Genomic DNA, 15947 nt, shown 5'->3' on the forward strand with positions numbered 1-15947 from the left:
GGGAAGTCCCCGGCAAGTATATGTTTAAATCCTTCCGAGCAGCGTGTCACCATAACAGTGACAAGCCCTTTGCGCACTTCCCAGTGCTTTCATGGGACCCTAGCACTTCAGAACGATGCCCCTATATCTCTATTTAAACCTGGGTTCCTCCTAACACTAGGGGGAGGCCAAGAGCCTTGGGACACCCCCGCAACCCTGGGAGAGGGAGGCGGGACCTATTGTCAACTCATGCCTTACCCACCTGTGACTGGCACAGACACTAGCCAATGGGTGCCGGAATAGGGCAGGCCGGCGCCCCGCCCCCTGAGCGCCCCGCGGCCCCCGAGGCACCCTCTGGCCGTCTCTGCCGCGGCTACGGCCTGGGAGGACGGTGCGCCTTGCGCAGGCGCGAAGCCTAGACCTCGCTGCAGCCCCCCCATCGCCTCCGGGAGTCGCACCCAGGGAGGTCGCCTGCTGGCGCGTCAGTGCTCTCCCCCTCGTCTGCCCTCCCCGGTCCCCCCAGCACCCTACGCGCCCCGATGGCGGAGTTGCGGCCTAGCGGCGCCCCCGCTCCCACCGCGCCCCCGGCCCCTGGCCCTACAGCCCCTCCGGCCTTCGCCTCGCTCTTCCCCCCGGGACTGCACGCCATCTACGGAGAGTGCCGCCGCCTTTACCCAGACCAGCCGAACCCGCTCCAGGTTACCGCTATCGTCAAGTACTGGTATGCCTTGGGCCGCGGGGAGACGGACAGGGGCGGGCTGAGAAGGGTTAAAGCGCTGGGGCCAAGTCATTTGTGCGGGAATAGGAGGGGGAAGGAGAATGGTTAAAGCACTTGGAAGAAGGGCTTTCTGCTGCGAGGGAAGAAGTTAAGGCTCAAGTTAGGAATGGGGACAAAGGGGTTAAAGAAGCCTGTGGGTAGCGAAGGGTTAGCGAGGGAGGAGGGGAATGAAGGGTTAATTGGGATTAGGAGAATAGAGTGAATTGGGGGTGTGAGTAGGAGCGGCGGAGGGAACGATAGGAGAGAAGGAACTGTAAACGTGGTGAAAGGAGGGGGCGCCTGTAGGGGGTCATTAGTGGGCGAGGGGAAGCCGTGGGGGGGGGGGGCGGCTGCTGAAGTGGGATGGGGGAGGCGAGGCGGGGCCTGGGGAGCATCTGAGAAGGCTTTGGAGCCGCGCGGCTGGAGGAGCTCAGAGGGCACGAGACTGCACAGGGTAGTGACGGGTGTGGGTCTGTGGGTTAGGAGGGGAGCAAGTTGTGAGCGTTGTGCTTGTGAAGGGATGAGGAGGAGGCCTCTTTTTGATCCCTTCCCGATGAGCTCAGACATTGATATCAGTGCAGTGCTTTTGCGTTTGAAGTTTGGCGGAGCAATTTTTCCTGATAAACTTTCTGCTTACTCTGCACAGTTCTGTTTCTCCATGCAGAGCTGCTTCTGGCTCTGCAGCTGCTTTGCTTTAGGTCACCGGCTAGAACAGAGGCAGACAGGGTCAGGGAGATCCATGGTTTGGCTCAGAATTGAAGAAGACTGCAGTAAATGATGAAGACCTGGGACTTGGACACGGAGGATCCTGCAGTGAGATGTTAAGAGGAGCTTGGTGGTCCAGAGCTTCCAGATTTAGGCAGCAGTTCCTCAGGGAAGCTGAGGGTAATGCTCAAGTAGCTCTGTTAAGATCAGACCTGTGTACAGATGGCCTGCCCCTGGGGAGGGGATGGTCTTTTCTAGTTTCCCATTTCTTTTGCAACTTGTCTCTTCCTGCCCCCTCTGGGCAAAACATGTTATAGGGACTCTTCTTCATGGTGTTTCTGGACCAAAAGTTGACTGAGAATTAATTGAATCTGTCCAAAACCACATTCGTGCAGGCGCTGTATTAGATGAGCCCCTTCATTGACTCCTGAAATTCTGTTCAGGCAGCTGCTTGGGGTGTGGCCAAAGGGGAGGTACACTCAAAGGGGGAAGTGAATAGAGTGGATGTCTTTGCTGGTTACCTTTCCCTTTAAGAGTGAGTCTTTTTCCTCTGTGACAACCTCTTTCTTCTTCTGGAGATGGCAGAAGCTAGGCTGTGTAGGGCTGAGGCCAGCTCCCTGTGTCTATGGGAGGATGTGAAGAGGCTGACCGTGTGAAGGGCCTGGGGAGCAGCCACCTGCTCCTTAGGGAGAGCCACGGGAGCAGCCTGCCTCTGTCTGGTAGCCAGGAGGAGGGGTGGCCAGTGGTACAGTTCTCTCCAGCAGGCACACTGTTCTTTGGTTGAGAGGAGTTTTTCAAGAGAGCTTCTGAGTACAAAGCAGTTCTTGATAACTTAATCACCCATATTTAAATATATTGTACCACTATATTTAAATATGTATAGTGATGGACTCTATTGGGATGTGTCATGAAAAAAAGGGGACCTGCCACTGCAGTGCTGTTTGTTCAGGCCTCATTTGAGTATAAGGAGAAATCCCTACGCAGCCTTGGGCAACAGTTATTATGTCACCCAAGTGGCCATGAAGGATAGAGTTGTGTGTAAAAGGTATTGAACAGGTGCAAAGGACTAAGACTGGTTTGGGAACCCTTTATTTTCCCCCCATCCCCCCAGGAACCTTTCTTTTTTCATCTTGTTGCAAGTTTCTTAACCAGGCCAGGACTTATCTTGAAAGATGGGCCAGCATCTAATGACGAATAAAAAGGATTGCATAGCACTTTGTGGAACTAGAAATGCTGCCTAGATGCAGAATTTTTGAGAGGGAACAGCTCAGTGACTGGTTCTTTCTAAGATTTGGAGGGGGTTGCATAGTTAAGATCCTGAAAGTAATTTACTGATAACCTCACAATTGGGATCCCACAGTCCCGCTTCAATTTTCATAGCAGGATGGCTGACTGAGGCTGCCTCAGTTTGGCTGTGGCCCAGGGTACCTTGGGATTCTTTTTCTTGTGACAGAAGGGTGGCTCTTTGACTAGTGGTCCCTAGCCAACCGGGACATCCTGGTTGAAAGCTGAGACATGAGTGATCAGGTTGCTGAAGTAGAACCAGTGCCCTAGGGCCACTTCACTCTGGCAACCTCCCTGTGGAGTGAATGAAGTCAGGTGTTCAAGGACTTAAGTTGAGGGATGATCTGGGTCCTGGGATAACATCTTTTTCTAAGATGTATTTTCCACATACTCATCTGCTTCCCATCAGGTCTCTGAGCGAGTATAACAGAACGCTCTGTGCTTAGAGATGAGGCTGATTTTGTCTGACTCTTGGTCATTCTCTGCAGTTGGAGTTTTAAGGTAAAGCCTCTCTCTTTGATGAAATAGCCTCTGGGAGACTTGGCCACAAAGAGGGCTGCCAGGGGTGTGATAGATGGAGCATGGAAGAGCGGATGCAGTTTTGCCACTTGTTGCTGGATGGACCTAGGCTGAAGGATGGGCAGATATGGAGCCTGTAATCATTCCCACCTGTTCCAGGGTTCTGCAGTTATCATGAGGTCCTTGCAGGGGTAGCCGCCCTTTCTTTCCTCTTTTCCCCGACAAACTTTTCTAAATCTAACTGGTTGTGGAATTAGTCAGATGAGTTGGCGAAAGCAGAGTTAAGGAAAGACATGGAGATTTGTCCCTTTTCCTAATCCACTCAGTTGAGATTCTAAGCTATTTGTAGCGACTTTCTTACAAGTCCTATAAATAACTTAGCATTTCCTAGCAGAGAATAAGGATTTCTACAAAGGCAAATAACATCCTGGCAAAAGAGAGTGAAACCAGACCTACTGGTTTTAAATAGTGTTTGAATTGCATGGTACTGGCATGCTTGCTGGGATCACATACATGTAACATGTCTTTTATTTGGTTGTTGGCATTCCTTCAGCATATGATCCCAAATGTAAAGTGCACCCCATCCTTGTCCCAGGAGCAGGCAAAGTTTTTGCAGTCTGTGGAACAGTTAGATGTCCGAGGCAGCTCAAGTGCAGTGTTTGTGGGCTAAATGCAGACTTCCTTCTGCTGATGGTTTCCATTTAGTCTTGTTTCTCAAGTCTACCAAGTTTCCCTATCCATTCTGAAGAAAAGCAGGGTTTTTTTTTTTTAAAGAACACTAATTACTCTACTAAAGGGAACCCTTATTGAATTAAATCCTCAGAGTGAGCTAATGGCTGAATCTCTTCCTCAACTGCCTCTCTGTTGGAATTATGGGGGAAGTCTAATGTGGTTCTCAGAGGCCCCAAATCATTTAATGTTCCAGCTCTACCTTAGAGGCAGCTGTGTCCTGGGATCATCTTCCAGATGCAAGAGCTCATAGGGCTCTCAGCCTGGCTCCTGCTTCATTTCTCTGCAGAGCCGAGCTAGCCTAAGTTTGGCCTTTGTCACTTCCATGATAAAAGACCAGCTTTGGTCTGGGGGGTGCGGGCTGGGGTCTGGAGGCATTGGGTCTGTTTAGAACAAACTGTAATTAACATAGGGCACAATATAGTCTTTCAGGAATTAGCTGTCTAAGAGGCAGGAGTGGAGCTGAGCCTCTGCTTCCAGTAACAATGCCCATTGGGGATGATCAGGATGGTCTTTCAACAGAGGCCAATTGATTGACTGATGCGCTTCTTGCCTTGAAGCTTGGCGTGTTTATAGGCACCATGGAAGAGAGATAATCCCTGCCAATCCCACTTGGGGTTGGTAATTTGAAACAGGAGGAAGCCAAAGGGTCAACCAATCAGTCTTTTTTATTTCTTTTTTTTTTTGAATTTTATTTTATTTACTTTTTTATACAGCAGGTTCTTATTAGTTATCCATTTTATACATATTAATAAGTCTGTTTTATTTCTGAAGGAGGTTCTACCTGTTGGAGATAGGAGAAGGGAGTCTCTTGTGCTTATGGAATTGGGCTGCCTCCAGATGCCCATCCTTTGGTCTTATCCTGGAGAGGTGTGGCCTCCCTTTAGTTATCTTTTACCCCAGGTTCCTCTAGGATGGGGTCTTTAGGTTTGTAAGGTAGAGCCCCTCAACTTCACATTCTCTGATTTCAGGCTCACACTGACACTCCTGTGTTTTGTCTTTTGCAGGTTGGGTGGCCCAGACCCCTTGGACTATGTTAGCATGTACAGGAATGTGGGGAGCCCTTCGGCCAACATCCCTGAGCACTGGCACTACATCAGCTTTGGCCTGAGTGATCTCTATGGCGACAACAGAGTCCATGAGTGAGTGTGTACACTTGCCCTTCCATCTCCCTGTTCCTTAGCCTTGAGCCTTATTTCTGAGGTTTTCCTGAGCAGGGATGATAATGTCATTGTCCCTTGAGATTGGCATTTCTCACATGAAACATCTGGGTTTCTGCCTTCTGCCTGTACCTCCTTGTGCCAAGGTGGTCCAGGTCATCACCTGAGCTCTGCTCATCTGGTGCAGGAAAGTGTTGGTGAGCAAGAGTTCCAAAACCATTAGGTTTTTCCAAGCTTTTTCTGATGTTTGAGCTCAAATGACAGGCAGCACAGCTATGACCCAGATGTTGGGTTGATTCCTCTAGGTCTACTTCCTTTTTTCCCCTCTAGCTTATTATGAAAAATTTTAAACAAGAAACAACGTTGAAAGAATTTTACAGTGAACACTCATGTACCACTACCTAGATTCTACCATTAACATTTTATTCTACTTGCTTTATCATGACTATATCCATCTCTATCCCTCTGTCGATCTTACCTACTTCCTTTTAACCTGCAGTTATCTGTGCTCAGATCAGCTGCAGTACATTTATTTATTTCTGGCTGCGTTGGGTCTTCGTTGCTGCGCGTGGGCTTTCTCTAGTTGCAGCAAGCAGGGGCTACTCTTCGTTGTGGTGCAGGAGCTTCTCATTGCAGTGGCTTCTCTTGTTGCGGAGCCTGGGCTCTAGGCACGCGGGCTTCAGTAGTTGTGGCTCACGGGCTCAGTAGTTGTGGCGCATAGGCTTAGTTGCTCCACTGCATATGGGATCTCCCCGGACCAGGGCTTGAACCCGTGTCCCCTGCGTTGGTAGGTGGATTCTTAACCACCGCACCACCAGGGAAGTCCCTGCAGTACATTTTTTATCCTAGTCTTTCTTCCATTTGCTGCCCTGTAATACTTATAATTCCTACCTGCCTCCCCTACTTCCCTCTATAATCACTGAATTTAAACACATTCTAATATTAAGTTAAACATTGTCAGTTGAAAAAATAGCAACAGTAATAATAAAAGCTAACAGTTAAGCATTGGTTATGAGACAGGTACTCTTCTAATCACTTTATATATATATGTATTAACTAATTTTATTTTCACCACAACCCTAAAATACTGGTAGGTACTAACATTTGCCCCATTTTACAGTTGAGGAAAGTGAGACGCAAAGAGATTCTATAATTTGCTTAAGGTCACACAGATTGGAAGTGGTGGAGCCAGGATTCTAACACAGGCAGTCTGGCTCCAGAGTCCATACTCTTTTTTAAAAATTAATTAATTAATTAATTAATTAATTAATTAAGGCTGTGTTGGGTTTTCATTGCTGGACGTGGGCTTTCTCTAGTTGCGGCGAGCAGGGGCTACTCTTCGTTGTGGTGTGCAGGCTTCTCATTGTGATGGCTTCTCTTGTTGAGGAGCACGGGCTCTAGGCACGTGGGCTTCAGTAGTTGTGGCACGCAGGCTCAGTAGTTGTGGCTTGCAGGCTCTAGAGCGCAGGCTCAGTAGTTGTGGCACACGGGCTTAGTTGCTCCGCGGCATGTGGGATCTTCCGGGACCAGGAATGTCCCCTCCATTGGCAGGCGGATTCTTAACCACTGCGCCACCAGGGAAGTCCATGATTTCTCTTTCTATTATGTCCTTTTCTGTTTTTTGTTTTGCATACTATCTTTTTTTTTACCTCTTATACCATCTTTTTGGTATCTTGGTGGTGGCTGCTTAGCGTGTGTAGATTGAAAGAGTAGCAGGGCTCTTCCTACCTTGCCTCAGCATTAAGAGGTTGATTCTGGAGATGATGATGCTATGATGAGGAAGAAGATGATAATAGTCTTTTTTTTTTTTTTTTTGTCTTTGTTTTCGTTCTTACTATCTTTCATCATCCTGTCAAATGCTTTACAATCTTATCAGGTTCTTTTGTTATCTCTGTTTTATATGTGGGGAAACTGAGTCCCTTGAGGGGTTAAATGAATTGTCTAAAGTCTCGCCTGTAGGCTGTAAAAGAGCTAGGATTGAATTGAGCTGTTCAGAGTCTGAGCTCTTAACCACTAGGCTATACCACAGCTCTGATCACAGGCCCAACCCAACTTCCTCTTTTCTCTTGTTAATCTTGGAGGCCCAGGCCCCATCTCCTCACTGATCACGTGTCAGGAGCAATTCCTGGGCCTGCCTTTATAGCCTTCCAAACATATCCATTGCAATGTCAGCCTAAGGCTTTGGGAACAAGGAATTAATCTTGCGTGAATCAAGACCCTGCATTGCATTATTAATAATGGAGATAGAATAGCAAACAGATGCAGGGAGTAGAGGGACTATGCTGGACTTTAATTTATATTTTTAATAAGAACCTGCAGAGGATATTTAGTGCAGCTAGCCTGTACCTTTTTGTTGACAGATTTATTCCAGTTAAAAGAATACTGTTTTCTATGTGGCCTAAAGATTCTTACAGTCTACCTGCTTATGAGGTATGAGTCTAAGGCCCAAATGACATGAAGAACATAATTGAGGAAGTCCCATATTTCAGAAAGGGCAACCTCTGAATTTGAAAAAGGGCCTTTCTTTGTTTAGCAGTACCCTCATATATGTGTGTCATTTCTATGTGATAAAACACTTTGATATTCAGATGTCATTCATGACAATAGTGAGACCTCCATTTGAGGTGAGGTCTCACACTCGAGCCTCGTATTTTCTGGTATTAAAACCTGCCACTAGAAGGATGTGGAAGGAATGTTCTTGGATATTTACCCAGTTCTGGTCTATGTTGCAGAAGTCAAAAGTACCTTTGTAATTGGCCTTGTGCTGGTGTGACTGGTCTCTTCTCGATCCTGGTAAATTTCTTGAAGAAAAGTTTGCTTTTCCAAACATTTCATGTGGTGAGCCCTCTTTAAAACTGATTCATTGATTCTCATATAATTTAGGGCTTGAAACTGAGGTCAGAAAGATGAGTGTTCTATCACCCAGCTTAAGTGCTAAGAGGTGTTGAATTGGAATTATGGCAAATGACTCTCTGGCAACATTCTTCTTACACTGCCTTTGACTTCTCATTCAGTGAAAAAAAAGGACAGAAGCCTTGGTTCATTTATTCAGCATTTATCAAGTGCTGAAGTCCTATTTTGTACCAGACACAGAGCACCATAATAGATGTCTTGGGGATAAGATGCCAAGACAAAATTCCTGTCTTAAGGAGCACATGTTGTAGAGGGAGGATAAATGTAAAGAGATAGTTACAGTACTGGGTAAATAAATGCTGCAATCCATGATGTAGAACATGTTCTGGGAGCACAGTGGAGTGAGTGACTCATAGTCAGGCTGCTGGTTTGGAAGAAGCTCCAGGGAGGAAGTGAAGTTTGAGAGGAACCTTGTAGGAAGGGGCTGGGGTGAGATCTGCAGTCTGACACCTCTAGGGCACAAACATTCACTTTTGGAAAGGAGAGGAGATTTCAAAATCTTCTAGCCCAGTATTTCCAAAATTTTTAGTGCTGCCTTCATAACCTTTGCCACCTGTAGTATATTATCTACTTTATGTTTTCTTTAAATTAACCTCCCCTGATATAAATATATTTTTTAAAGTTAAATCAGGGCTTCCCTGGTGGCGCAGTGGTTGAGAGTCCACCTGCTGATGCAGGGGACACGGGTTCGTGCCCTGGTCCGGGAAGATCCCACATGCCGCAGAGCGGCTGGGCCCGTGAGCCATGGCCGCTGAGCCTGCGCGTCTGGAGCTTGTGCTCCGCAACAGGAGAGACCACAACAGTGAGAGGCCCGCGTACCGCAAAAAAAAAAAGTTAAATCACTACCATATATGGAAACCAATATCACTTGCTGTAATTTAAAGGTAGTTATGGAAGTAAACACAGTGATAACAAAGCAATATTATTAAATTCTAGCTTAATACAGTGGCCTGTCACAGAAGATTCTGAGCCTGAGGCCAGCTTTCTCTTTGTTCAAGAGATTAGTAAGCACGAGCGAGGTATTAAAAAAGACATGCTAACACCAAATAGAACCTGGCCCTAGCTATGATTTAAAAAATTGAAAGACAGTTGAGAAGGGAATTTTTTTTAAAGTATGATTCAGTATTATTTCTTGTCGCAGACAAATGGGAAACACTGATCTAGTCCATCTCCCTTAAATTGTGCAGTTTAGAAAGTACAGTAGCCTGCCAAAGGCCATACAGCAAGGTAATGAGAGCAGCAGGGTCTCCTAACATCTAAAATGTTCTATGCTAGATAAACAACAAGGTCCTACTGTATAGCACAGGGAACTATATTCAATATCCTGTAATAAACCATAGTGGAAAAGAATATGAAAAAAGAACGTATATATATAAAACTGAATCACTTTGCTGTATACCAGAAACTAACACAACAATGTAAGTCAACTATACTTCAATTTTTAAAAAGTGTAAAAAATAAAATGTTCTATGCTTTCTTTCAATGTACAGGGCATTGTTCGTCTTTAAGGTAATAATTTAAGCAAACTTTTTCTTTTTAGTTTCTTTTTAGTTTTTTTTTTTTGCGGTACGTGGGCCTCTCACTGCTGTGGCCTCTCCCGTTGCGGAGCACAGGCTCCAGAGGCGCAGGCTCAGCGGCCATGGCTCACGGGCCCAGCCGCTCCGCAGCATGTGGGATCTTCCTGGACCAGGGCACGAACCCGTGTCCCCTGCATCGGCAGGCGGACTCTCAACCACTGCGCCACCAGGGAAGCCCTCTTTTTAGTTTTTACTATATTGCAGGTTAGTGCTAAGTTCTTTTTTTTTTTTTAATGTCTTTGTTGGAGTACAATTGCTTTACAATGTTGTGTTAGTTTCTGCTGTATAACAAAGTGAATCAGCTATACATATACATATATCCCCATTTTTCCTCCCTCTTGTGTCTCCTTCCCACCCTCCCTATCGCATTCCTCTAGGTGGTCACAAACCACCGAGCTGATCTCCCTGTGCTATGCGGCTGCTTCCCACTAGCTATCTGTTTTACATTTGGTAGTGTGTATATGTCCATACCACTCTCTCACTTCATCCCACCTTACCCTTCCCCCTCCCTGTGTCCTCAAGTCCATTCTCTACATCTGTGTCTTTATTCCTATCCTGAGTGCTAAGTTCTTTATATAAAATTATCACTTTATATTATCCTCATAGTAATTCTATGACATAAGGAATTCTTATTACCTCTTGCTCATAGATATAGAAATTTAGGCTTAGAGAACTTACTGCACAGGTGGTAAATTGACAGTCAGTTCTAGCAACCCCAAAGCCTATATTCTTAGCTACTGTTCTGTATTGCCTTTCCATTTTAATCAGTCAACAGCATTTATTAAATGCCTACTGTGTACTTCTTCCCATTAAGATCTTTCTTTATCCTCACAGCTTGTTGAGGACAGGGACAGGCAGAAGCCTAGGGGTCCCCTGCGTTTCTTCTTGCTCCTGGCAGGCTTGCTTCAGCGAGCAGAAGGGGAGCAGCCCCACCCTGGTAGCCCGGAGAGGGGAGAAGAGTAAGTTGACTGGATGAGCCCTGGTTTGGCCAGTTCCATCCAAGTTCTTTCCCTATTCACAGTCACTAAAGGAAATAGGGCAAGAGAGCACTTGTTTGGATTAAAGGTTCTTAAGAGGCTGTTTCTAAAGTTGGAGAGATGGAGCAAGTTGCAGTTCGGGGCAGCCACACGGGAGATCAGCGTGCTTTTCTAGGAACCCTAAGGCCACCGCCAACTGACTTCAGCAGGAGAGACTGTCCTGGTGCTCTTCCCCCCAGCTTGGGAGCTGTGAGACAGCTGAGCTTCAGCTGCCAAGTGCTTGTCGGAAGACTGCAGCTCTGGCCCTTCCCTTTGTGGCCAGGCAGCTGTGGGCTGGAATGTGCGGATTTGCAGAGCTGTGGAAGAGGGGGGCTTCAGCACCACTCTCCGTGAGGATTTCTGGCTGTCCCCGGTCCTGCCAGCAGCCCTGGCTAGACCCAGACTACAGGGGGCCTAACCAAGGCACAGGAGGCTGGCTAGTTGCAGAGTGTGTTTGTGATCTCAGGCAGACTTCCCTGGTGGGATTCCACTGCGCAGGTCATCCGCTGTATGCGCCAGGCTGGTTCCAAAGACAGCCTTTGTGTGGTGTTGGCCTGCAGGCTGGCAGCTCCACAGGGTAGAGCCCACACCTCAGCTCTACCTCCATGGTCGATCTGGGCTCTGCCCCACAAACGCTGGCCTCTTGGCAGGTATGTCCACGGAGTGTAGAGTAGTTCTTGCTCCCTTGGGACCTGGAACTGCTGCTGACTGGCTCCCCGTGGCTGCCTCTGCTGGGCTGGTGGATAATCTCTTTTTCCCTTTGGGTTTCTCCCATCTGGGCTCTGCACTAAATGAGTTATTTATTAAAACACTGGATACAGATTAACTTTTCCACTTGTTGTTTTGTGTGGCCTTGGTCCCCTGCAGTTGGGAAATGCTAATTTGCCTTCCTCAAAGCTTGGTTGGCAGGAACCTTTTAACATGCCATTTCATTCCCTGGGGTTTCCAGTGGAGATTTTGCCTTTGCCATAACATACCTGCCCAGGAGTGTGGTCTCTCCTCTGGTTGGCCTTTGCTTTCTTTCCAAAGCTCTCTGGAGCCTGACAAGTGGAATTCCTCTCTAAGCCACCCACAGATGGCAGGTCCCAGCCCTCCCCCTAGCTGGGCACAGCAGGCCGAGGAAGAGCTTTGTAGGTTCACTGGAAGGCAGGCCTCCCTGAAGCTTTGGTCCCTCCCTCTGTCTTTCATCTCAGAGGGTTTAGTTTCAGGATGATTGTGTGAATTGGTGGTGCTCTCTGCTAAGGACACGTGGCCTGGCCTACCTAGAAAGAGTGGGGCACCCTTGGTCTTGGCCTGGGGTGGGAATAAGGGCCAGCAGTGGGGATAGAGCTCTCCCTGAGGCTGAAACCACCACTCGGGGCTGGATTTCAGGCCCCCAATCTCTGAATTTTGAAAGGTTGAGAATTCCTTTTCTTTTGTAACCACAGGAAGACCTGAGGCATTGTGGGGTTCCTAGCAGATCTGTGTGGGTGTGTGGCCTCATCCTTTGTAAAGCATTTCATTTGCAACATGGATTCTCTCTTCCTCCATGGAGTAGAGATGCTAAATTCTCCGATTCAAGGAGTCCTTCAGCAGTAAGGGGGCAGTTGGGAGGAGATTCCTTGAGCTGGCCCAGTCAAACTGACTTAAAAGTCGGAGAGGCCTGGTTATTCAGGAGTGACTGCCAGGCTGTCAGCACTGGGAGAGTTCTTCCTCTTCCTGCAGAGAGAGGCAGAAACTTGGAAGCCTTCATGGGTTTGATGTGATCAGATCTCTCAGCCCCAGGATTCTTGCCTGCCAGCCCACCCTTTTAGACTCCCATCTTCCACGCCGCAGCTTTTCCCAGGCATGCTCGTCCTCACACCTGCCGTGTTCTGGGTCTGGGTTTGCCAGCATCTCCTTTGCCCAGCATTCTGACTCAGAGGTCCTGACTCAGGACTTTGGCCTTTGGCTCCTAAATTCATTCCTCTGTCCTGCCTTTGAGGTCTCCCAGTCAACTACGTTTCCTGTTTCAGTAGCTCCGTTCTGATGTCTGGTCCTAAGAAGTGTGTGGAGAGGTCTTGTCCTCTCTGACCTGAGCCCCACGGGAGTGGTCTCCTCACCCCTGCACATACTTTCGAAGCTCGCTGACCTGCTGCCGAGCTCTCCACAGAGCACCAGGCTGCGCGGCACACCCCACCAGCAGAGATAATATATCCCAGTACAGGCAGAACACTGGAGAAGGTGATGTGTTTGGGTGGGGGACAATGAGAAGTCATACCGAGCTTCTGTCCTTGAAAAAACCCAAGATCTGCTTGATATGAGATGGCAGAGTCCCTGGGAAAGAAGACGACAGTGAGGATTGGGGCTGGAAGCAACTTAAGGCTTTGCCTGACTTCTGTGACTTTGTGGCTGTCTCCCCTCACCCTGTGGTCCTCAGTGCTTCATTAAAACATGTAATAATAATTGCAGACTACTTGTAGCTCTTACTGTGTGCAAGGCACTATTCTAAGTGTTTTATATAAATTCATTTCATCCTTACAACAGCTCCATGGGGTAGATATTATTAATCTTATTTTACAAGGAAACTGAGGCACAGAGATGTTAAGGAAATAATCACCCAGCCAGGGAATGCTGGAGCTGGGCTATCAACCTGGGCAGTCTGGCTCCAACAGTCCTCACCCTTCCCTTTCTCTACCTGTGTGGGCGTGTGGAGGAAGGTCCCCCCTTGGACCTCTATTACTATCGTGCGCCTCAGTTCAAAGGTATCTTGGATTAATGGAGTGTGAATAGTTAAGCAGGAAGAGCTTTGTAGGGGAAATGTTGAGCTGGGTGTTGAAGCAACTTTGTAGAGAAGAAAGAGTTCTGTCGGGAATTGGCAAGAGGGTAGGTGATAGGATCCTGTGTCAAATTCAAGTCAAGGCTTCTGCAGCCTTACTGTGGTCATTTTTAGTGAGTTCCCAGGAAAATCTGCTCTTAAGAGTACAAAGGTGATGCTTCTGGCTTGGATGTTAAGTTCACATGGTCATGCTTCCTATGTGGTCAAGGATGTGCCCCAGCATTCCCACAACCCAGAGCATATGTTGCCCAGAATGTGTGGACTATCTGATCATTCTCTCTGGGGAGGAGGTATAGAAATGAGGAACACTTCAAAGCTGGGAGTACCCATACCTTCTAGCTGAGCTGTCTGTAGGGCCAACATGGGAAGGATTTTTATTCTGAAATAAAGTTGTCTTGTCATCCTGCAGAGTGATATAACCAGCAGAGGATATATTTTTCCTCTGTCCTTATATCGATGCAGACTGTCACATCATTTTTTTTTTTTTTGCGGTACGCGGACCTCTCACTGTTGTGGTCTCTCCTGTTGCGGAGCACAGCCTCCGGACGCGCAGGCTCAGCGGCCATGGCTCACGGGCCCAGCCACTCCACGGCATGTGGGATCCTCCCGGACCGGGGCATGAACCCATATCCCCTGCATTGGCAGGCGGACTCTCAACCACTGCGCCACCAGGGAAGCCCCACATCATTTTTTAAAGCATTTTAATTCCTGTATAGTAGGTCCCCTACATATGAACGAGTTCCACTCCAAGAGCACATTCATAAGTCCAATTTGTTTTTAAGTCCAACAAAGTTAGCCTAGGTACCAAACTTTTACAGATAACACCAGACACGTGAACTAACTTACGTGATCAGACATGCAAACACACGTTCGCATCTTAGAAAGTTCACAACTTGAAGGTTCGTATGTAGGGGACTTACTGTAATGGTTTTTTAAAACTAATAGGCTTTATATTTTAGAGCAGTTTTAAGTTTATAGAAAATTGAACAGACAGCCCAAAGAGTTCTCATATACCCTTTCTCTCCTCTGCTTATAGTTTCCCTTGTTACTAATTCCCTTGCATTAGTGGTATATTAGTTACAATTGATGATCCAGTATGGTACATTATTACTAGCTATTGCCTTCTAGTTTACATTATGGTTCACTCTTTTTTTTTTTTTTTTGCGGTATGCGGGCCTCTCACTGTTGTGGCCTCTCCCGTCGCGGAGCATGGGCTCCGGACGCGCAGGATCAGCGGCCATGGCTCACGGGCCCAGCCGCTCTGCAGCATGTGGGATCTTCCCAGACCGGGGCATGAACCCGTGTCCCCTGCATCGGCAGGCGGACTCTCAACCACTGCGCCACCAGGGAAGCCCTATGGTTCACTCTTTTTGTTACATAGTTCTGTGTGTTTTGACAAATACATGTCCTGTATCCACCATTAGAGTATCATACAGAATAGTTTCACTGCCCTAAAAATGCCCTGTGCTTTTTATTCTTTCTTCCCTCCTCCCAGACCCCTGGCAACCACTGATTGTTTTACTGTCTCTTTAGTTTTGCCTTTTCTGAAATGTCATGTAGTTGGAATCATACAGTATATAGCCTTTTCAGGTTGACTTCTTTCACTAAGCAATATGCATTTAAGGTTCCTCTATGTCTTTTTGTGGCTTGATAGCTTATTCCTTTTATCACTGAACAGTATTCCATTGTGTGTATATACCATAGTTTATCCATTCACTTATTGAAGGATATCTTGATTGCTTCCAGTTTTTGGCGATCTTGAATAAAGCTGCCATAAACATTCATATGTGGGTTTTCTGTGGACATAAGTTTTCAACTCATTTGGGTAAAATTGCTGGATCACATGGTAAGACTATGTTTAGCTTTGTAAGAAACTACCAAACTGTCTTCCAAAGTGGCTGCACCATTTTGCATTCCCATCAGCAATGAATAAGAATTTCTCTTATTCTGTGTCCTCACCAGCATTTGGTATTGTCAGTTTTTTGGATTTTAGCCATTCTAACGGGTGGAGTGATATCTCATTGTTATATCAATTTGCAATTCCCCAGTGACACATGATGTTGAGCATCTTTTCATATGCTTATCTGACATCTGTATGTCTTCTCCAGTGATATATCTTTGTTTTTGTTCTTCGCCTCCTCCCCCTCCCCATTCTACCCCCCCGAACACAAAACCCCTTTTTCTTACATCATGGGTTCAGACAGTGTTTTCTGGCATATTTTCCTTTTGGTCACTTCTCAAGCCATTAAATGAGTTAGTTCCCCTGAGTAGGTACTGAGTCCACATCTGAATCCCTCCATCTCGGTGGGTTTTAACTGGGGTTGGCCCGTGTGTTCTGTACCTTCTTTTCCCTAGTGGTGGTGTCTTTCATAAAGTCTGTAGCTGGTACTGGGTAGGCTGGTAGCCTACAACTTCAATCCCAAGGTTCAAGATTGATATGCCCTCCAGTACAGACACTACAAAGACTGGTGTGCAAGCTTGTCCAACAGCAGACCCTGGCAAGCTTAATCT

The 15947-nt window shown here is 47.0% G+C and overlaps 1 protein-coding gene across 3 annotated transcripts in view; it reads left to right on the forward strand.

Moving 5' to 3' along the window:
• Positions 1-351: 351 nt before the first annotated feature.
• SUFU (SUFU negative regulator of hedgehog signaling) overlaps positions 352-15947 on the forward strand; it is a gene marked incomplete at its 3' end in the record, with an annotated part of 108759 nt that continues 93163 nt past the window's right edge. For 2 of the 3 annotated variants that reach the window (XM_082673336.1, XM_082673338.1), the window contains exons 1-2: positions 352-700; positions 4981-5115. In XM_082673336.1, coding sequence (XP_082529462.1) covers positions 519-700; positions 4981-5115 — 317 coding nt within the window. In that variant the 5' untranslated portion in view covers positions 352-518. Of the gene's footprint in view, positions 701-1484; positions 1622-4980; positions 5116-15947 lie in introns of those variants that run through there. The other variant, XM_082673337.1, reaches the window with a different exon arrangement.

The sequence above is a fragment of the Grampus griseus genome (assembly GCF_964374135.1).
Source record: "Grampus griseus genome assembly, chromosome: 16".
In the NCBI taxonomy this organism is placed as follows: Eukaryota; Metazoa; Chordata; class Mammalia; order Artiodactyla; family Delphinidae; genus Grampus; species Grampus griseus.